The sequence below is a fragment of the Eucyclogobius newberryi genome, unplaced genomic scaffold, assembly GCF_026437365.1.
Source record: "Eucyclogobius newberryi isolate DKJ021-1_F unplaced genomic scaffold, fEucNew1.0.hap1 SCAF_3, whole genome shotgun sequence".
NCBI classification, from domain to species: Eukaryota; Metazoa; Chordata; class Actinopteri; order Gobiiformes; family Gobiidae; genus Eucyclogobius; species Eucyclogobius newberryi.
This window is the reverse complement of record NW_027315945.1, coordinates 26,478,674-26,501,827: the sequence shown is the minus strand read 5'-3', so window position 1 is coordinate 26,501,827 and position 23,154 is coordinate 26,478,674. Positions and strand designations below refer to the sequence as shown.

Below are 23,154 nucleotides of genomic sequence, written 5' to 3'. Positions count from 1 at the left end.
TTATGGTTTTTGGTTTTTTATCTGTATTAAATAGAAACAGTTTAACTTACAATGACATTCCAGGAGATTCTTTGTTGAATATAGATGACAAAACCATAGACAGCCACTGTAACAGACTTCGTCACAGCAACTTTTCCATTTCCATACTTCTCATTCCCCTGGGTTACAGTGAATGGTGTTAGCTGGCCTTTGTCATCATCACAAACCTTAGCCAGAACATAAACGCAGGTACCCTGGAAATCAAACCTGCGCCCATCAAAGGAAATATAATGTGGGTCACCAGAAGCCACACACTTGGCCTGGCCCTCGGGGTGGCAGCCTTTCACACCGTTCACGAGCCTACACGTCTCACCAGGACGGCACTTGGCATTTTCACATGAAACTGCTCCGTTCTCTCCACATGTGCACTTCTCCACACATTTGTCCTCTGGATAGAAGATGTCTCCTATTTTGTAATAGTGTCCATCATAGGAGCAGCCACAGTCTTTAACAGGCACGCACACATCCCCACTCAGCAGGAAGCCCTCATCGCATTCACAAGCTTCTGTACAGGGTCTTTTGCAGGTCACAGAGGTTAAGCTGGCACAGGTTTCTGGGCAGCCCGTGGCACAGAGGGTGTAATGGCTATTAGCGGGGCACACCATCGCTACGGGACAAGAACAAAGAAGGTTTGAGCAACATAAAACACTGAATTGTTAAAGCTGAAAGTTGAAATAAACTTACGGCAGAAATCTTCTGTTCTCCAGGAGAGGACTGTTATTCCAGAGCTCTGACAGGCAGAGGCATACGCACTAATGGCCTCACATACTGAGCTAGAGTGCCCATTATACTGACAGGCATCAAACACACAGTCCTCCAGATATGGGGCAGGATCGACCACACTGTGGCACTCTTTAAAAGGCCCGTCTTTGTCTGCGATAATGCCGCAGTATTTCTGTGCTCTATACATTTCTTTCTGGGAGTCTGTACAAGCATGGCACCATGGCCCCTGGCAGCCTGGAACAAGGGCCAACAGCCAGCTCTCGCCCAGCTCTTCTCCATTTGCAGCAGTCTGGCCATTGCGCATGGTCAGATCGTCCTGGGGTCTTCCATTGTAGTTGCCACACAGACCGCACACGGCGCCCTGGTAGTTGCTGGGCAGAGTCACAGTGACAGTGGAGCGCCAGTCAAAGGTCAGAGTGATGCCAGCAGTTGTTTCCACCACGGCTTTTTTGCCGGAGCGATACACCTTCAGATCATCACTGTACACCAGAGGCAGAGACTCGAGCTGTCCATTAAGCTGAGGAGAACACAAAGAGCGGATATGTTAAGGAGTTTATAGATTGAATAATTATACAGCCTAATCTATATTGATATGCAGCTAGGTCTCAGTTTAATTGAAAAATGATTTTGAAATTTAACTAACTTGTGTGCAAATGTATAATATGAAATTCTGCCTTTATTCCCACATGTCAGAGTATGTGTCCTGGTTCTTTATCCCTTAAACTAATACAGTGTCCCGTTTTGTCCTCTTCAAAATGCTTCTGCCTGGTTCCAGTCTAAAGGCCAATTTGACACGTCTGCACTCACCAAGATTTTGTTGGGGATGTCTCTGCTGATAGTGATAGTGGCTCCATAGATTCTGAAGGTGACAGATTTGGTGATGGACACGGCCTTGTTGTTGCCTCTGTGCTCATTCTGCACATTCACTGTAAATGGCACCAGACCAGGTCGTCTGGAGCACAGAGCTACCAGTTGATACACACATGTGCCTTGGAAGTCAAATTTGCGACCATCAAAAGAGCGGTAATGGGGGTCACCCGAGGCTCTACAGATAGCATAGCTGGTGGGGGTGCAGCCACGGACCCCATCCACCACTGTGCACTGCTCATTGGCAGAGCAGGACGCGTCTTTGCATATCACCATACCCAGAGTTGTGTCACAATCACAGAGGCGCCTACAAGCCTGGTCCTCCCAAAACTGTTGGCCTGGTTTGTAGTAGCGGCCCTGATATGAGCAGCCACAGGTTTTTTCCGGCACACAGACCCCAGCACTGAGGACATAACCCTCATCGCACACGCATGTCTCTACGCAAACAGCTGTGCATATCTCCTTTTGTTCTGGGAAGGGGCAGGACGGCTGGCATGGGCTGGCACATTCTTCAAAGTGGCTGTGGCGCTGACAGTTCATTGCTGCAAAAAAGTTATACAAAGACAATTATAACTTTATTGTTATTATCATAATTATTAATGATAATATATTACTAACATTTTAAAGATAGATGTATTTATTTCAAGGGTGAGTGCTGTTTGTTAAATATTACCATTTGGTTTGATAATATTGACATTATTGTGTTTTTGTGTTATTTTGTATTTGTTTTAACATTTTAAAATATGTAGTAAATTAACAACAGTATCGATCAAATTAACAGCATGTTAGTCAAAAATACTCACGACAGCCAAATTTCTTCCTCCAGCCTTGGATAATGATTCCCTCGTCGCGACATTCCTCGATGTAGGAGGCCAGAGCCTGACAGAGCATCTTCTTGTCTCCATTATTCAAACACATGTCAAACACACAGTTTTTCATGAACGCATCAGGGTCCACTTTATCATGACACTTCTGGAACACATTTTCGACTTTGGTGGTGAGGGCTCCGCAGAAGGCTTCAGTCTCATATAGCTTACGTTGGTCGTCATCACAAGTTGGACAGTTTCCTTCGCACGTGTCCCAGCACGGACTGTCCTTATCTTGCTCAGGGGTTTGCCAGCTTTTGGCCCATTCGACGATAGAGGACACAGATTTGCCGGCTGGATTTTGAAGCTCATCGCGGCGGTTGCCATTGAAGTTGCCGCACAGGCCACAGACATGGTTGTAGTAAGAGCTCGGGAGCCTGATCACAAGTGCCTGGTTCCAGTCGTAAGTGACAGTGAGACCGAAGTCTGTCTTGATTTTGATTTTATTCCCCTGTTGAACTAGAGACACAACAGTGTCTTCCTCATCCAAAAGCACTGGCAGGTTTAAAAGATCTCCGTCCACCTGTAAAAACACACATTCATGTTTTCAAAGATGCATTTGAAGCTTGCTGAATAATGCCTAATAGGGAAATCTTACAGTGACTTTGCCGACTTGGTTCTTGCGCACAATGATACTATATCCATACACAGATACCTCCACCTCTCGGACGTAGGAAACAGCTCTGTTCCCTCTATTGTCATTTCTCTCTGTGATTGAGAAGGGCACTAGACCGTCCAAGTCTCCACATGTTTTAGAGATGACGTATCTGCATGTGCCTTGGAAGTCAAAGTTATACTTATCAAAGGTGTGATAGTGTGGGTCGCCCCAGGCCCAGCAGACACCAGTGTACTCTGGGACGCACACAGCTTCACCCTTTTCAACACGACACTTTTCTTTAACACGACAGTTTGCATCTTTGCAGGGATCTACGACAAAGAGAGGTACTTGTAAGTCCACGTATCATCTGTTCCTCCGGTTGTGTCAGAGTGGGCCTTGCCTGTGTTGTAGCATCCCTGAATGCCTTTCTTCACTGTGCATTTGGTGCCTCGAGGACATGAGTGATTTTCACAAACCAGGCCTGTAGTTGAATTACACATACACTTTGTAGTGCAGTCTTCATTGTAAACCACTTCACCAGGCTAAGTGCAAAGAGCATTATCGGGCATCAATATTGACACTTGTTTTCAAATGACTTCATTATTGAAAGTACCTTGTACGTTGTTCCCTGGTCATAGCAGCCACACTCGTCCTCTTTGACACATGTTTGTCCATTGAACATGAACCCTGCGTCACATTCACATCCCTCTGTGCAGCCGGTGGGACACTGCACTATTTCTGTGAGGCCAGGACAGGCAGCAGAGCAGGAATCTGCGCACACTTCATAGTGGCTGTTGGCTGGGCACTTCATTGCTGAAAAATATGAAGACATTGTTTTATTACAAACTATTTAACAGCACTTTGAAAATAGACAGCACTTACGGCAGAAGGAGGGAGACCTCCAGCTTTTCACATCCACTCCTGCGATTTGACAGTTCAAGGCATAGGCCGCTACACTGTCACAGAGCACCTTTCCTTCTCCATTAGACGCACAGACATCAAAGACACAGTCATCAAAGTACAGCTGTGGGTCCAGTTTACTGTGGCACTCTGAGAAAGGACCTTGTGGAGCTGTTATTATTCCACAGTAGGTGGACCTGGAGAACACAGCCTTTCGTGCTTCGTCACAGTTGGGACATTCATTTCCTTCACAGCCATTGGAACACACAACATTTGGAATGTTGACTTTCCATGATTTTCCAAAGGTGTTGACATTGTCAGTGAGTTTTTCATTAGGCATTTTAAAGTCATCTTTGGGTTTGCCGTTGAAGTTACCGCACAGGCCACAGACCTTATCGCGATAATTGCCAGGCACTGTCACAGTAACAAGGTATATGAGGTTATAGCTGACTCGAAGCCCGAAATCGGTCTCAATCACATAATTAGTCCCCTCCTGGTAGACCAGGACTGCACCGTCCATAATATTTAAAGGGAGATTGTTTAAAATTCCATTCACCTAAAAAACAATAAAAACAATAAATTACAAAGAGCAGAATACAATAGTCTGAACATTGTAGTATTCTTTAGGTCAGTGTAAGAATTTCTGTTAGTCACAGCAATTACACATAAAAAACAATTCATTTATTCACAGAAAACAATGTAAGTTCAATATTTGTAAACTTGTTGCTGTGTGAAATGTATGAACTTACCAGAACTCCAAACATGTTCTTTCTCATAATGAATGTTGTGTCATAGACTTTCACAGCAACAAGCTTTGTGACTGATGCCCTCCTGTTCCTGGGCCACTCCTCGTTCAACACTTGAACTGAGAAGGACGTGAGGTGTGTTCCCTCCAGACCGCAGCTCTGGGACAGGATATAGGTGCAGGTTCCTTGGAAGTCAAATTTCCTCCCGTCAAAAGAGGTATAGTGGGGATCACCGGAGGCTTGACACACGCCCTTCCCAACTGGGTGACACTTCTGGACGCCATTCTCTATTGCACACTTTTCATTCGGACCACAAGAGAACTTCTTACATTCAACCTAAGGAAAAGAAAAAAACAAATAAACATGTATAGAAATTTCAAACAGGGTTGGTATGTACTCTATTGATTTTTTTCTCTTGGCTTTACTGTATTTAAATGTTAATATTTCAATATCATATAAAAATGATGTACCTCTCCATCTTGTCCACATTTGCATTCTTCCTCACATTGTCCATTGGGGTAAAACACTTGGCCAAAGGTGTAGTAGCGTTCTTCATAGACACAACCGCACTCTGTGGATTCCACACATTTGTCTCCGCTGAGGATGTATCCATCATCACAGGCGCAGTCCTCTTTACACAATTCCTTACAGTTCTCTGGAGGGCTCAGGCTCTGACAGGTAGCAGGACAAGCATCTGCACAAACCTCATAGTGACTATGGACTGGACACTTCATAGCTGTGAACAAACAACATTTTGAATTTATTTATGAGTGCAGGTTTGATTGAGTGAATAAGTTACTCCTTCAAGTTACTCCTCTACTCTATGGTCCTGCAAACCTGGCCAGATAGATGAATTCTCTCGAAAAGTGTTACAAACTCTACAGAATCCATCTGGTTGGGCTTGCCCTTGTTAGATTTGAGCTGGCCTCTGAGTGGCGGACCAATCACAGATCATGGAAGTCAAAAATACCAAAACTAAACAAACATAATATGCCGATAGATGTAAGTTGGTGTATTTAGCAAATGTATCGATATATATATTTTTGGGATGCACAGAAACACTTTGTGTATTTGACGACGGAGAAGAAGTCTGTCCTTTTCTCTCACTGAATTTAACAACAGTTTGACTTCTCAGCTTGATCAGATTCAAATATTCCTCATGATATTCCACCTTTTCCTGACTGCTTTTGGCGAGATTCCAGATGGATAATTGAGCTACCTGTGATATAGCTCGATCCCTCAATAGCATAAATGGAGAGACATGGATACAGTGACTTTGCAAAGGAGTCTAGGGGCCCCAAGCGAAACATTTGAACGGGCTTACCAGTCAGAATCCTCCCCTTCTTCTCTTTAACTTTGAGCTTTAAAAAAACATCAGTATAGTTCCTCTGGCTCACTGATGTCATCCCACCTATTGTGGCTAGTATAAAACTACAGTCAATAGAGAGACCTGTCAATTAAATGTAAATACTAATGAGCCTGTTGTAGCCTAACCCTTGGTGATCAAGGGGCCCCAAGCTATTGCCTTTATTACCTGTTGGGAAGCTACGCCTCTGCATGGATATGATGATAGAAAAGTGCACGAAAAATATGCCCTCTGGGGTTCAAAAGTCTAGATTTCATGATTAAGAAAACAAACTTACCACAGAACTGACCGGTGCGCCAGCTGTAGACTTTGGCTCCTACTGCTTGACAAGCAGAAGTGTAGCTTGTGATAGACTGACACAGCACATCTTTTCTTCCTCTAAACAGGCAGACGTCATACACACAGTCTTCAAAATAGCCTGCAGGGTCTACTTTGGCATGGCAGTCACGGAAAGGACCAGTAGGATCTCTGATAATGCCACAAAAATCTTCTTTCTCATATTGAACCATCTCAGTTTTGTCACAATCCGGACAATTTCCTTTACATTGGTCAACACATCCCGGTATCTCTGCCACTCTCCAGCTTGCACCAAAGTCTGCTGGATTGGCAGGATTGTTGCCGTTTTTAGGAATGAGATCATCCGCTGGTTTATCATTGTAGTTGCCACATAGGCCACACACTGCTCCCATGTACACACTGGGCAGAGTTACAAAAACAGCACTTTGCCAGTTGAAGATAACCTTTAGTCCAAAGTTTGTGTGAACGACGGCGTACATCCCACTTTTGTACACATTCACATCTCCATCTTGAAGACTGATTGGGAGGTTTACTAACTCATTATTTACCTGAAAAAGAAATCAATGTGAGTATTTCAGAAAAACTATTACTACATCTCTAGCTGTAAACTCACCAGGATATGTCCTTTATGTGTTTGTGTAATCACAATGCTGATGGAGAAGACCTTGACTTCCACTAACTTAGTTAAGGAAACAGCTTTATTGCCTCTGTTGTTATTCTGCACATAAACTTCAAATGGCACTAACTCAGGATCCTCGGAGCACAGAGCAGTAAGCTGATAAACACACGTGCCTTGGAAATCAAACTTCTTCCCATCAAAGGTCTTATAATGGGGGTCACCTGTGGCCTGACATGTTTTGACAGAGATGGCTGCACACTTCCTGATGCCATCTACAACTTGACACTGCTCTCCATTCCTACAGCCTTTGTCTTTGCAATCCACCTTTTGGCTTTTGGGATCACATCTGCACCACTTCTGACAGTTCTGGTCTGCCCAAAACGACTCTCCGGCAGGAACATAACGCCCGTTGTAGGTGCAGCCACATTTTTTAGCAGGAACACATCTATTTCCACTCCACAAAAAACCCTTCTTGCATGAGCAGGTCTCAATACAGGGGCGTTTGCATTTCAAGGTGGCGTCGGGATCAGAGCAGGTGGCAGGGCAAGCGCTGCCACAGAGCTCATACTGACTGTTGGCTGGACATCTAGGTGCTAAACAAGGAAAAATACACATTCATGTATATAATCAAACAACATATTATTTGGGGGAACATCTACTGTACTGTTACTTAATTTCCTATCTCAAAATGTACAAATAATGACATAAACTAAAAATAACATTATTAGGGATATTAGCCACAATCAAATTTTTGCATACATTTGTTACACATCCATATTCACTTGAAAGTTACCTGTAAATTTGTTTTTATATCTGGACTTGAAATGTATTAAACATTGACAACTTTTTGTTTTGAAATATTGTAAAGTAAATGTACATTATTTAAAATGAGAGTGAGTTATGCCTAAAATTCAAATGGCAAGAGAGAATTGTGGGACTGAACGTGTGAGTCAAAATAGCCACCTTTTATCAAAATTTTCTTCGCATCTCTTACCTGGCCTCAAAGCCTGACATGGGCCTGAAAGAAACACAAGAAAATATGTAAAGATGATATAATAAGTATCAAATCATAACTTTGGGGTTACAGTACTAAACAGTGAATGACTAATGTCCTTCCACAGTGAACAGATGCAGACTATCTAGTCTATTATGGATGGATTGCCTTTTGTGATAACCACTTACATAGATTTGTACTGCTCACTCTGCTCCACTGCAGCACTCCATTAGTTATTTGCACAAACAATATAATTGTATAACAGAAATATTATCAATATGTGCCTTTGCTGTGAAAAGAACATTCAGGGCCCTGCCAGAGCCTGAGGGATTTAGATGACACTTCTGTGTGACCCACTCGCTATAATAGATCACTCTCAATAGCAGCAGAAGGTAAATGCTATTCCCAACAAAAGCTATTTTCTATTTAGATGGCCATTCTTTGTGCTGCTCCCTTGAATTCTTCACCTGTTTAACATTAGGTTTCTTTCACAGAGGCACCAGCTTCTGCACCAACAATGGACTCAGCTGATGGAGGTGACGACACGGATACTTCACGACACATTAAGTGGCCCTCAGAGGCAACTGTTGTTGTGATTTTGGGCCTTACAAAAATAAATTGATTTGATTTGATTTGATTTGACATTAAACCATGACTTGGCCACACACAGGGCCAGAAATAAAGAGCTGCTATTCAATAGTCAATATTCTTTAAATAGATAACTCCTACTTTGGTAGGATTTTCCATTAGACTTAAGAAAAGTAAATTATTTTACTAACAGTATGTTAAATGATTGAAATAAAAACTGACTTACAGCTGAAGAAAAGAAGTGCAGCACAAAGCAGCAACATGGAACCCATGCCTGAAAGAAGAGAATAGTTTACATTGATAATCTTGAATTCTCTAATAACAATTGTAGAGTACAGACTAAAGAGGACACCTTACCTGCACAGATGAACACTAAATGGACACATTTAATCGGCATCAATTTATATAGGCTAAGGCCACTAAAAGATGCAGCCAATCACATTATGAGACGGGTTGGACAAACCTGTTCCTTCGTTCCTGCTGAAAAAATCCGCATAGACCAGCATAGCAAGACCAGCAAGACCAACAGCATCCCAGCCTTACCCACCTTCTTGTACAATTTTTATCAAGGTTCTTTTTCTAGATGTTTTTCTTGTAAATCCTGCCATTGCTTTTGCGTTTTAGTTCTAGAACTACTTTGTAGCACTGATGCCATCATGTCTGGGAGATGATTTTTTTAATTGTAAAATAATCTCACATACTTCTTTAGTGTCAGGAGGGTCAAAGCAATCCAGAGATGGAAAGGAACTTTTGATGTAGTCAAGTTGTTAGACCAATCCTATTGGCAAAATTGACACCTTGACACCAAAAGTTATTGAAATAACAAGCAATCTGATAAGGAACAGACGAGTTAGAGCTGCCATCTACAAATGTATAAGGGAACTTTGTTGCAGCCTTTTTCCTTTGTAGTAACTGGATGATTTCCGAAGTATCTTTTATAATATTTGAAGATTTGGTAAACTCCTCCTTGAACCGACACCTTAACGTGGTGGAGGGGTTTGAGTGCCCGAATGATCCCGGGAGCTATGTTGTCGGGGGCTTCATGCCCCTGGTAGGGTCTCCCAAGGCAAACAGGTCCTAGGTGACGGGTCAGACAAAGATCGGTTCAGAAGCCTCTTATGACGACGACACAATCAAGGCAGTTCACGTCGCCCGGATCGGCGTCACCGGGGCCCCATCCTGGAGCCAGGCCTGGGATGGGTGCTCCATGGCGAGCGCCTGGTGGCCGGGTCTTACCCCACGGGGCCCGGCCGGGCACAGCCCGAAAGAGCGACGTGGGGCCGCCCTCCCGTGGGCCCACCACCCGCAGGAGGATCCATAAGGGGCCGGTGCAGAGAGATCTGGGCGGCAGTCGACGGCAGGGGCCTCGGCGACCAGATCTCCAGACACAGAGACTAACTCTGGGGACATGGAATGTCACCTCGCTGGGGGGGAAAGAGCCTGAGCTTGTGCGGGAGGTTGAGCGATACCGACTAGATATAGTCGGCCTCACCTCCACGCACAGTTTGGGCTCTGGAACCCATCTCCTCGAGAGGGGCTGGACGCTCCACTTCTCTGGTGTTGCCCGCGGGGAGAGGCGGCGGGCTGGTGTGGGCTTGCTGATAGCCCCTCAGCTCAGCCGCCACGTGTTGGAGTTTACCCCGGTGAACGAGAGGGTCGCGTCCCTCCGCCTTCGGGTGGGGGACAGGTCTCTCACTGTTGTGGCGGCCTACGGGCCGAACAGCAGTGCAGAGTACCCGGCCTTCTTGGAGTCCTTGGGAGGGGTACTGGACAGTGCACCGACCGGGGACTCCGTTGTTCTACTGGGGGACTTCAACGCCCACGTGGGCAATGACAGTGACACCTGGAGAGGGGTGATCGGGAAGAACGGCTTCCCCGATCTGAACCCGAGCGGTGTTCAGTTATTGGACTTCTGTGCTAGCCACGGATTGTCCATAACGAACACCATGTTCAAGCACAAGGGTGTCCATCAGTGCACGTGGCACCAGGACACCCTAGGCCGGAGGTCAATGATCGACTTAGTTGTCGTGTCATCAGACCTCCGGCCGCGTGTCTTGGACACTCGGGTGAAGAGAGGGGCAGAGTTGTCAACCGATCACCACCTGGTGGTGAGTTGGATCCGCTGGCGGAGGAGGAAGCCGGACAGACTTGGCAGACCCAAGCGCATTGTGAGGGTCTGTTGGGAACGTCTAGTGGAGCCCTCTGTCAGTAGGGTATTCAACTCGCACCTCCGGGAGAGCTTCTCCCATGTCCCGGGGGAGGTTGGGGACATTGAGTCCGAGTGGACCATGTTCTCCGCCTCCATTGTTGATGCGGCTGCTCGGAGCTGTGGTCGCAAGGTCTCCGGTGCCTGTCGTGGCGGCAACCCCCGAACCCGGTGGTGGACACCGGAAGTAAGGGATGCCGTCAGACTAAAGAAGGAGGCCTATCAGGCCACTCTGGCTTGTAGGTCTCCGGAGGTCATCGACGGGTATCGGCAGGCCAAGCGAGCCGCGGCTCGCGCTGTCGCAGAGGCAAAAACCCGGGCCTGGGAGGAGTTCGGGGAGGCCATGGAGGAGGACTATCGGTCGGCACCAAAGAAATTCTGGCAAACCGTCCGGCGCCTCAGAAAGGGGAAGCAGTGTCTCACAAACACCGTTTACGGTGCGGGTGGAGGCCTGCTGACCTCAACTGGGGATGTCGTCGGACGGTGGAAGGAATACTTTGAGGATCTCCTTAATCCCTCAGTCACGTCTTCTGAAGAGGAAGTAGAGACCGGGGACTCGGAGGCTGGCTCATCCATCACCCAAGCTGAAGTCACTGAGGTTGTCCGCAAACTCCTCGGTGGCAGGGCTCCGGGGGTGGATGAGATCCGCCCTGAGTACCTAAAGTATCTGGATGTTGTAGGACTGTCTTGGTTGACACGTCTCTGCAACATCGCGTGGCGTTCGGGGACCGTGCCTCTGGACTGGCAGACCGGGGTGGTGGTCCCTCTGTTCAAGAAGGGGGACCGGAGGGTGTGTTCCAACTACAGAGGGATCACACTCCTCAGCCTCCCGGGTAAGGTCTATTCCAAGGTACTGGAGAGGAGAATCCGACCGATAGTCGAACCTCGGATTCAGGAGGAGCAGAGTGGTTTTCGTCCCGGTCGTGGAACACTGGACCAGCTCTATACCCTCCATCGGGTGCTCGAGGGTTCATGGGAGTTTGCCCAACCAGTCCACATGTGCTTTGTGGATCTGGAGAAGGCTTTTGACCGTGTCCCTCGGGGTGTCCTTTGGGGGGTGCTCCGGGAGTACGGGGTCCGGGGCCCTTTGCTCAGGGCTGTCCGGTCCCTGTATGACCGGAGCAGGAGCTGTGTTCGCATTGCCGGCAGTAAGTCAGACCTGTTCCCAGTGCATGTTGGACTCCGCCAGGGCTGCCCTGTGTCACCGGTTCTGTTCATAATTTTTATGGACAGAATTTCTAGGCGCAGTCAGGGGTCGGAGGGTGTCCGGTTTGGGGACCACAGGATCTCATCTCTGCTGTTTGCAGACGATGTTGTCCTGATGGCTCCATCAAACCCGGACCTGCAACATGCACTGGGACGGTTTGCAGCCGAGTGTGAAGCGGCTGGGATGAGAATCAGCACCTCCAAATCCGAGGCCATGGTTCTCGACCGGAAAAAGGTGGCTTGCCCTCTCCAGGTGGGTGGGGTGTCCTTGCCCCAAGTGGAGGAGTTCAAGTATCTCGGGGTCTTGTTCACGAGTGAGGGAAGGATGGAGCGTGAGATCGACAGGCGGATCGGTGCAGCGGCTGCAGTGATGCAGTCGCTGCATCGGACCGTTGTGGTAAAGAGGGAGCTGAGCCGAAAGGCAAAGCTCTCTATTTACCGGTCGGTCTACGTTCCTACCCTCACCTATGGTCATGAGCTTTGGGTAGTGACCGAAAGAACAAGATCGCGGATACAAGCGGTCGAAATGAGTTTCCTCCGCCGGGTGGCTGGGCGCTCCCTTAGAGATAAGGTGAGGAGCTCGGCCACACGGGGGGAGCTCGGAGTAGAGCCGCTGCTCCTCCACGTCGAGAGGAGCCAGCTGAGGTGGCTCGGGCATCTGTTCCGGATGCCTCCTGGGCGCCTCCCTCGGGAGGTGTTTCAGGCATGTCCCACCGGGAAGAGGCCCCGGGGAAGACCCAGGACACGCTGGAGAGACTATGTCTCTCGGCTGGCCTGGGAACGCCTCGGGATCCCCCCGGAGGAGTTAGAGGAAGTGTCTGGGGAGAAGGAAGTCTGGGAGTCCCTGCTCAGACTGCTGCCCCCGCGACCCGGCCCCGGATAAAGCGGCAGAAGATGGATGGATGGAAGATTTGGTAAACTGATTGCTGTAATATTTTTTTTGGATACTCTAACTAGGTGAACAGATTTATTTATCTGTTTTTTATAAATACATTTTTTAATTCTGATTTATTAATGCTGATGTGGCATTTTTCTAATCCTTGATTAGTCCTGATCCAGTCAAAATATTGGTAGTGAATGCACCCTGAATGATGAGATGGATGAGAACTCGGAGATACAGGTAATTTTCTTTTTTTTTAATTTATTATGATGTAACCACAGACTAAATTTGAATAGGTTATTCATTATTGGAAAAAGATTCTACACTGATTAACTGCCAATAGAAATCCATCGAATATTAGAAAGTTTTGTTTTAAAAAAAGCAGTGGAGCTGGTTCTCTAACCGAAGTGAGCCAAGCCCATGTGCAGCTGGGACAACATTTTTGCTGCAGTACACTGTGTTTTGTACCAGAACATTGTAAAGATGCATTTATACCCCAATTTTGTGATAGAGAACGTGCCCTTTGTCTCGATTGTTTCAGTTTTGTTTTTAAAACAATAAAAGCCGTTTTAAGGAATGGCTGTTATAGTCTGTTTCTATGGCTGATGCCAATACCAATATTTTAGAATCCAGAGCAGTCGAAGGCAATAAGCGCTACCGATATTTTGAGGCCAATATGTGGGGCAGACATTGATATTCAACAATAGACTTCTCTACATAATAAGTATAATATCAAAATATCTATCTATTGAAATTATTTTAGCTAACTCTCTAACTTTAGAGCAGTGTAGTGCCTTATTTTTCTTACAAATAAATGGTAAATGGTCACATTTTATGGCGTTTTTCTACCATCAAGGCACCAGTCACTGGGGGCGAGTTAGGTTAAGTGTCTTGCCCAAAGACACAACGGCAGTATTCACCTGAGGCAGCTGCGAGCTACTGCCAGTGCCATCACGTTTTGGTGCTTTGGGCTACATATAGTGGTAAACTGATGCAACCATAAGCGATAACACAATCCAGCTGTCAGTTCAAAAGTTCAGACAAATCACAATATGAGCGATTGGAAAAACCAGTTCCTCCGTTCCTGCTGAAAAAAACAGCATAGACCAGCAGAGCAAGACCAGCACGCATTACCAGCAAAATCAGCATCAGCATCTCACTCAACATACATTTGTCTCCTTCATAATGGACCTTGAGTTAATCAGTTTAATCTTTCAGTTTTAACTGATTAGAGAAAGATTCTCAAATCCTAATGTACTCTGTTGAGCAAATCCATTTTCAAACAAGTTTTACATTTCATAAAACAAGGAATGGTAAATCATTATACAAATTTGAACTGTAGCTTGATTTATTTATTTTTATTTAAACCCTTTAAGTAATTGTTTTAATAATTGTGATGATTGTGTCTTACAATAACAACTGATTCATAAATGTTCAGTTTAACATACTGGCGCTTGTTCTTGTAGCTGACAAGCAGGATTTCACTACAGGATGATTGAGGGAGATTCTGATGAGGAGTTTTAGGGTGTCTTCACACTTAGGGTTGTATTTTGCCCCCGGTTTAAGCACTAATTTGGGCGTAGAGGATCTAATTTCCTGACATATGGTGTCAGCACAATTGCTGACAGCGCAGGGCTTGGAATTCTAAATAAGAGGTGTGATCATGAGGAGCCAAATGCTCCGGAGCACTATGTGCCAGAATCGTAACTAATGAACTTCAAAACACTATATATATATATATATATATATATATATATATATATATATATATATATATATATATATATATATATATATATATATATATACACACACACATACATATGGCCCTAGAGTCTCGTAGAGTAGCTACCAAGCTGTGTTATGGAATCAGCTCCCTGTCTATGTTAAAGAGGTCCACACAATCTCTTCATTTAAGACCTAGCTACCCTAACAAAATACTAAAACAATCCTCTTTAAAAAAGCTTATGGTCATGCCAGCTGGGTACAGAAATAAATCTCCAGATTTTGTGCCTGACTTGGTCAGAACGACCATAGCTGGAGGATTTTATCTATTGTTCCTGCTTTGGGTTGATGGTGGAAACCCAAACAGACAGTGAGAAACCGGAAAACTTGCCTCACTTTGCTGTGAGGCAAGAGTGCTAGTTAGCCACTCTGCCACTGTGCCACAGACACTCAACAGGCTTTTTGCTCCTCACCTTCCTCAAGTGGCTGCATCTTAATAATAGGAAATAAATGTGTAGAAAACATAAAATATGAACAATGAACTACAAAAATATAAAAAAAAGAGATTTCAAGCATCGATGATCATGAATATGAATACTTTTCAATACCTCTGTCAGTATCAATTAATCGATATTTGGTATAGCTCTGCCCATCACCAGAGAGGTTCTACTCTCTCTGTGCAGGTGGGGGGGTTTCTGAGGTCTCCCCACAATCTTGGTGCCTAGCGAAAGAATTTAGTTACATTCATTTTTTGTTCAGATACGATAAGCCTTTATTTGTCCCACAATGGGGAAATTCCAGTCCTGCAGGTCATGTGATTGAGCCATGCAGTCACATTAAAAATATGATTCTCTTGGATTCTCATAGCTTTGGTGTTCTATGATTAGAAAAATAACATTTAGTGTGCCTATTGGGCAGAAACCTTTGGGCAAAGCATTTGCAAGTCAATATACTGAATTGTGGATTTAAATTAGGTGTGTTCCGAACTTGTGAAAATTTGTCCATGGCATTTTTAATAAAACATCAAACACATTATAGCAATCATCCAATAAAGTTAAGGCATATGGAATTTCAAGTCAGTCATAATTGAGTGTATTTGTATAGACTCACCAGACTGGTGAAGCAGAGACTATAGCCCTGATAAGAAGTTGGGGTTCCAACCACAGCACAAAGTAAAGGAGTTCATCTCTGGACCACGACCACCTTCTACTTATGGTCTGGCTCTCTGTAAATTGGAGACTCACCTGTCGGCAAGTGCAGGAGGGACATCAGCAGCCCATTCATCGTCTGAGAATGCCGTATTTTCCGGACTAGAAGTCGCACCCTTTTTTCATAGTTTTTGCCTGGGTGCAACTTATACTTATACTTATTTATACTGATATACAGTACTTATACTACGGAGCGACTTATATGTGATAATATTTGTTATTTTCACACTTGCAACCACATTTCATACTCGACTCAAACCAACAATCATAGATTGCACTGCTCATTTTTTGCATTTTTGATATATTTTGCTACTTTTATTATTTATTGTTGTATGTTGCTCCTTATTGCCAAAGCAAGTTCCTAGTTTGTGAATTCTGTTCACTGACAATGGGAATTTCGGACTCTGATTCTGAATTGTACACAATAGAGCATAAAAACGATTCAGTTTTATTAAGATTATGGATTTTACGGAGTCATGCATTATACTCTATAGCTGTCCTGGTAATTTGCCTTTGGCCAGAAAAAATCATAATAAGGCAGAGCAAAATAATATGTCTGTTTGCCGTAACCCGACCGAGCCGTCAAAATTATAGCCGACTGAAGAAAAAAATATCAGCATTTTGTCAAAATTATGCCAAATTCTTTTATTTTTCTTATATTTCGCAGACTCACCGACCGTTTTTTCAAAAAAGCGCTGTGTTGAATAATTTTGTATCACTGGAACTCGCTAAAAATATTACGAAGCCGAAAAAGAAATGAAAATGAAACTTAACACGACCGGAGAACGTTCAAGTCATTGTCTGTTGAAGCCTGACCCCTGGCGGTCACTGCGTGTCACTGGCAGAATAGAAAAAAACGGGATTTGACAGTGGCTGAAATATGCAGAATTTGTTATATATGATGACCAAGACGTCGACGATTCTACGACATGAAAATAGCCAAAAAATAAAATAATTTGTCCTGTACAAAAATCGTTTATTGGCTGGACTTATTCATTTTTTTGTTTTGTACATTTACGGTATCATCTCTTTTGATAAATGATAATATTAACTTGATTTCATAGGCAAATTATCATTAAATTCTATATTCAAATTAGATTTTTTTAATGCAATTTTTTTAATTCTTTAATGCATAAAGAATTTAACTTCCTACCTACCCACTTGAAAAATGGTGGGTCGGGTTACAGCAAACAGACAATTTATTTGGGGCAGCCTAAAACAAAAATATTTGTTTTGCATCTTTGGAAATTCCAGAATCTTGGCAATGTTTAATGTTTTGTTTTGTTTCTCAGTCCTCACATAGTAGTCATACTTTTTACATAATTATTTAGGTCACTACTTTTAGCTTCCACTTGAATAATCTTATTTTAAAGTGAAGTCTGCTGTATTGTGAGATTATTCAATTCAATTCCATTCATTTCTGTAACGCCCAAAACCACAACAGCCTTTGCCTCGAGGGGCTATACATTGCATCAGCTCAATAAGATTTGATGGTTACACTCATTGCAGTTTAGTCTACAGTTATGTTTGAGCATTTCGTTGAATTCCTACGTTTAGGTTGTCACAAGTATTTTGCACATGTGGGGATGTGAAACACCAATCTTTTCAACTCTTATTGCAGTGGTGTCCAGGGGCAAAGCATCTGTCCAGGATTGAGGCAGTTTTATTAGACAGATGACCATCTCGTATCCCTCATCAGATTTCTCACCATTCAAGTTGTTGATTGTTGCGGCACAGTGCCAAGACACAGTTAACCCGAGGTACGGCATGAAGGACAGCTCAATTTTCACTCCTGATGCCCTGCTGACTGTCTCCCGCTCCGGCTCTGAACACTTCAAATCGACTGTCATCAGCAAAGGGCACTCCCCACTCAACACTATTCATCTACAAACAGTCAGTTTAGGTGTAGATTCTAGACAAGTGTTATGTAGATGTGTTATGGAGAATGATTTACCTGAGTCTTCTATAATTTTGTTCAGAGACATTTCAAAAGTGATATCTTAGTGACTTTAGGCTTTTTGTGACACACTTTTTCTCCAAAAAATAAAAGTGAGTTTTCTGATTTGTTTAGACTGAACAAAAATGTGTTTCCGAACAAGCCAATTGTTGCACGAAAGATACAATTCAAAAGTTACTCAAACAAAAAAATTAAACTGGAAAACTTCAATAGACATACACACATACACTTCATGCTCTGTACTCATTTTGGTGAAAACAGCCACACTTTATTGGACTGGTGCAAAGCAGGCTGCTGCGAACCAGTCCAGCCTCACAGAGGCAGTGTTGTTTTAAAACCTTGAGGAAACTCAATGGTGCTATTATCCACGCTGAGGCACAGGTGAACTGGGGCAGAACTTAGAATATAAGCGGTGGTTGAAGGACAGGGCTGGTCTGTGGAGATACAAATATATCTGTCAGTCAAGGCATAGAGCATTTAAACAGGGCACAAGTTAGGCTTGACCAGTGATGCATTACCACCATCTAGTGGTTGTCAGTCACCCCAGGACAATTAAAACAGGGAACATATGGTACTATAAAAATAACCACATTGTGTCTTTGTGTAAAACAATTTAAGGTAAGTACAGTAGTAGGCCTATTTGTTTAATTTACTGTTTTGATTGTATAACATTTTTATTTACTTTTTTCCAAGTCTGACATATTTAAACAGTGTGGACTCCAGGCTCTTTCAGGCATGACATGTGCCTCTGCGAGCACGGCACAGCACAGACTGAAGACCTCCCTGAGAACACAGGTCTCTGCTGGTAAATGCTGGATGGTCTGCTTTGCCATGACAATGTCGAGATGGACCATTATCTTCCTTCCACATGCATCTGGGTGAAAGCATCAAGACGGATCCTCAATAAAACATCTCAGACAACGTTGTCCAAGATATCATTCCACACATGAATGCTTTTGTCCTCAAGTCCATTTTCCCCCCAAAATCTGCAGAAAGATGCTCTGTAGAATACAATATCCCCTGTGTCAGAATTTAAGTGCTCATAGTCTGTGGTGAGAATAACACTCAGTACTCCTATAGCACTTGTGAAATAAATTCCTATATCTGTGTGAATGTAATTTTCTGATCCTAGGAAAAAGCTGAAGAGCAAATCAAAATTCACATTCACATCATTACCACAACAGCACTTTTTCTTAAAGGTGCATTATGATGTACTTGCCACATTTCTGGTGGAGCGCACCATCTTCCTGTCTCCTCTGAGGCGAATAGTAAACAGATTTACAAACCCTCCAGCTAAAGTGCTGTTGGAACTCCTTTCCATGTCTAAGTGCAATGAGTTTGCCATTTTCTTTAATGACAAGGTCCAGAACATTAAGAATACCATAAATCCCATGGTGCAAATAACAATTCAACAACCAGTTAAACACACCGCTGACTCAGTTTGCACCTGTGGCTTACTGTCCAAGAGACAGTCGTCATTCCGAGTTCTTCTACTTGCTGCCTTGACATGTTGCCCACTCGACTTTTAACTGTCTGTACTAAATAATTTGTCAGCTCCACTTACTAAAATAGTCAAGATGTCACTTAAAACTAGAATATTCCGAATGGCCTTGAAAACTGCGGTTATTAAGCCACAGCTAAAGAAGATTAGCCTTGATGCCACGATACTAAACAACTATTGACCCATTTTAGATTTGCCGTTCCTGGGAAAAGTCCTTGAAAAAGTTGTTTATAGCTTATAGTTTATAGGTTTGTAGCTTATTCAGTTCCTTCAATAAGTGACTCCTTTTATGTCTTCCAGTCTGGTTCTAGATCGCATCACAGCACTGAGACGGCTCTCATTAAGGTGACACGTCTAAACAATGATGCTGGTAAGGTCTCTGTTTTAGTCTTGCTGGATCTCAGTGCTGCATTCGACACTGTCGATCACAGCATCCTTCTACAGAGATTAGAAGACTTAGTGGGGTAAGGCCTTAAATTGGTTGAAGTCCTACCTTAACACAGGAAATACTTAGTCTCTGAATACGGTGTTGACCTGTGTGGTGCCCCAAGGGTCAATCCTTGGACCCCTTCTGTTCAATCTGTACATGCTGCCGTCAGATCTATGTCTCACTGATGACAGGTGAATATGGACGAGCCGATTCACTCTGTTACTGCATTCAACAGATCAGTGAGTGGATGCAAAACAACTTTCTCCAACTGAACTCTGAAATCATTGTATTTGGCCCACAGAAACATAGAACAAATGTTAGCAATCACCTCGAGCCTCTCTCTCTAAAATTTGTAAATAAAGTAAAAATGTAAGAGTAATAACGAACTCAGACCTGATTTCATCAGCTACATCAATTCAATAACATAGCTTTTTCCATCTGAAAAACATTGCCAAAATTAAAAAAAAGTGTCCAAACCTGACAGGCCATGCGTTTGTCTCCAGTAGATTAGACTACTGTAACGGCTGCTCACTGGCCTCTCCAAACCAGCTGTAAAACAGCTGCAGTACATCCAGAACGCTGCTGCTCGGTCCTGACCAGAACCAGGAAGTACCATCACATTAGTCCTGTTCTCAGGTCTCTGCACTGGCCCCTGTGGCTCAGAGAATAGACTTTAAAGCAGCTTTACTTGTGTACAAGGCTCCCCATGGCCTAGGACCAAAGTACATCCCTGACACATTGCCATATGAACCACTTTGAACTCTGAGGACCTCAAGGACTGGCCTCCTGCTGGTGCCTAGAGTCAAGACCAGACACGGGGAATCTGTGTTCCAGTTTTATGTGGCAAAGGTCTGGAACAGCCTTCCTTCACCAGCGGTGTTTAAATGTTTTGTTTGGCTGTACACATGACTGAAACACTTTTATCTGTTTTTTTACTATTTTAATGTGTTTTTATGTTGTAAAGCACTTTCAATTTCATTTTTGTAAGAATTGCGCCCTACAAATAAAATGTGATTGATTGATTAATTGATTGAACTGTTATGTATTAAACCTAGCTAGTTTACAAGTATTCAATTACAAGGAAACGGGCGCGCGCGCTCTCGCCGGGACGGTGCAGGGATGGAGCTGCTCCGTCACGCTTCATGCGCTCTTATCTTTTGACTAAATGCCGCTTTTTATATTTCATTTAATGCTATTTTGTGTTGTCGGCGGTACTTTATAAAAAAAGATTGAAAAATTAATTTTATTTATATTGTATACATCAATAATCTAAGTGCGGCGGATCCGTAAACCAAGTAATAAAATAACTACGGCCTTATAGCTAAAATATGCATTCCCCTCAGATTTGACCTGTAACTTGGCCTGGTGGCATCATTTGCTTGTGGGTGCAGGGATATTTAAGTTGAATACCATACAATGGAACTTTCAAAGCAAAGCAGTAATATCTCCAAGGACACAAGCAAGTGGCAAACCATTCACCAGAAAAGTTTGTGCTCCTTTTCTCTAACCCTGTTTTATGTACTCTGCATTAGTGTTGTAGATTGTAAATGTGTATACGTTCAGTTAAAAAGACAAAAAATAAAGAAACAATTTCAACTGGATATAATGTGAATCAGACATGTGTACTCTGTCTATTGTCGCCCCAAACGCCTACATATTAGGGATACCTCAATGGAACCACAGTGAACACACGTGTTGGCTTTGTCTGTGACAAAAAGCATCTTCTTATTATTTAGTCAGGACAGTGCATGTTAATGAACATGCCGGATTGTAGCCATGCGCTAATTTGCATCCATTGTCGTGCATTCATTCTCACAAACACACTCTTTCATAGACCAAAAAACTTGGACAATAGAGGCAAAGTGGGAGAAGTGTCTTGCCCAAGGACACAATAACAGTGTGCAGTACCACTTCCTGTGTCACCTGGCTTTCCTGCGGTCTCCCATCCAAGCACAAACCAGAACCATCCCCGCTTTGCTTCTGAGATCTGACAAGATCAGGCATTGGCCATTTGGTACAGCCACTACTCTAACAATACTGGTTTGTCTGGGTCATTCATAGCTGAAAGCTACTGTATTTTTTGTGGGCAGGGGTCAAAAAAAATGTTTTTGGTGCATCTTTCATCTGCCCAAAAGGTCTGGTTGCTGTGGTAACCATTGCCTTTGTGGCCTTACTGGGAGAGAGGTACACAAATGTCAGTGTCCAGGACAAACCCTGTATCACACTGACAGCTCTCCACACGGGAAGGGCACAGGGGTTTTAGCTGAGCGCGGCGCACTGAGCAGGGGCAGGAAGCACCACACTACTCATAATGGCTTCTTTGGCTGGCAGAGCAGTGCCAAAAAGAGAAACAGCAGCCATTATGCAAACTAAAAGGTTCAAGATAAAAGGACAGTTAGTTGTTCCAGTTGTATTTATTCAAATGTATTAAAATAAATATTAAACAGCCTAATTCTAACTTGTCGAACTGACAATCAAACAGGAGGAATTGTACTTTGTATATTCTGATAAAAAGTTGAGGAGGAATAAATCCGTGATTCTGATTTTGTCAAATATGTTCCAGACAAAGCACGTTACAGTGGACTGACATTACCACAGGTAAAGGAGATTGTTCCAAACAGACAATGTCATAGAGAGACTTTTGGTTTATGCTTGGACCGGAGTGAAAGAGTAGGTTTTCAAACATTTGTCCCTTAAATGTATAAAATGATAATTTGCCGAGCTGAACTTTGGTCTCAGCTATAGAACTGAGAACTGCAACCAAAGTGTCTATAGTTTTAATACCAGAGGATTAATTTCCAGCAACAATACCAACCTGAATCAATATCTTATTACTTTCAAAAGGTATTCTGTAATATTTTCAATACAACTTTTCCTTATACTGATTCATATATATGAGCACCGCTTCGCTAAGTGTGCACCACTCCAGTGGTATGACATACCTTATTTATAATTTATTAACCAAATTGACCTATTATTAAATGGGCATGTAAAGCAATGGTTTTGACAGTAAATTGTGTGATCAGAACCAGTATCGATCAATCTGACTGAAAGTGAAAATCTGGTATCGCACATCAGAAAATCTGGTATTGACAGAAACACAATAATACTTTACTGGAATAAAATGCTTTTAGTTGTGTCCAGATCTATAAGGAACCACTCAGATGAAGTCACATGATGAATGCACAGTGGAAATAAACAACTAGTGAGTAAGCGTCCCAACCCAGCCGAACCAGCTCTGTGTACCTCTCCTTAGGGCGCAGCGCTCTCCCTCTGGGCATGAGACTCACAAGACGGCTGTGATGACAGTTACACAGCTCAGTACATCCCTTATCCCATGACTTCTCACAAATCTACACACAATAATGAATCATAATAGTTAGGGATAAGCTCAATGCTCTCTACGGTGAACAAGTGAACAATAAATCTGTGAGCCTG

At 43.5% G+C, this 23,154-nt stretch overlaps 2 protein-coding genes across 2 annotated transcripts; both read right to left on the bottom strand.

Moving 5' to 3' along the window:
* Positions 1-41: 41 nt before the first annotated feature.
* LOC140374542 (IgGFc-binding protein-like) lies at positions 42-5,473 on the bottom strand. Its single transcript, XM_072461481.1, has 10 exons — positions 5,210-5,473; positions 4,743-5,075; positions 3,976-4,549; positions 3,707-3,906; positions 3,494-3,635; positions 3,094-3,422; positions 2,433-3,018; positions 1,570-2,171; positions 724-1,279; positions 42-646 (listed from the first exon to the last, which is right to left on the bottom strand). Exons 1-10 carry the CDS (start codon positions 5,471-5,473, stop codon positions 42-44), a joined length of 4,191 nt encoding a protein of 1,396 aa, XP_072317582.1.
* Positions 5,474-5,555: 82 nt separating this feature from the next.
* LOC140374541 (IgGFc-binding protein-like) lies at positions 5,556-19,106 on the bottom strand. The gene is made up of 7 exons (XM_072461479.1): positions 19,001-19,106; positions 18,124-18,219; positions 17,537-17,671; positions 8,016-8,039; positions 7,016-7,614; positions 6,383-6,950; positions 5,556-5,665 (listed from the first exon to the last, which is right to left on the bottom strand). The coding sequence occupies exons 1-7, from the start codon at positions 19,104-19,106 to the stop codon at positions 5,556-5,558; spliced, it is 1,638 nt and encodes a 545-aa protein (XP_072317580.1).
* Between the last annotated feature and the right edge of the window lie 4,048 nt (positions 19,107-23,154).

Bases quoted from the DNA above. Each gene is read 5' to 3' on its own strand.
- LOC140374542 (XM_072461481.1), bottom strand. From the start codon at position 5,473: ATGAAGTGTCCAGTCCATAGTCACTATGAGGTTTGTGCAGATGCTTGT. The intron at 3,907-3,975 runs GTAAGTGCTGTC...CATATTTTTCAG, and splicing joins GAGGTCTCCCTCCTTCTGCC to CAATGAAGTGCCCAGCCAAC. The intron at 3,423-3,493 runs GCAAGGCCCACT...TCTTTGTCGTAG, and splicing joins TCAGGGATGCTACAACACAG to ATCCCTGCAAAGATGCAAAC.
- LOC140374541 (XM_072461479.1), bottom strand. From the start codon at position 19,106: ATGGAAAGGAGTTCCAACAGCACTTTAGCTGGAGGGTTTGTAAATCTG. The intron at 18,220-19,000 runs GTACATCATAAT...GTATCTCCACAG, and splicing joins CTCCACCAGAAATGTGGCAA to ACCAGCCCTGTCCTTCAACC. The intron at 7,615-8,015 runs GTAAGAGATGCG...TTCCTTGTTTAG, and splicing joins ATGTCAGGCTTTGAGGCCAG to CACCTAGATGTCCAGCCAAC.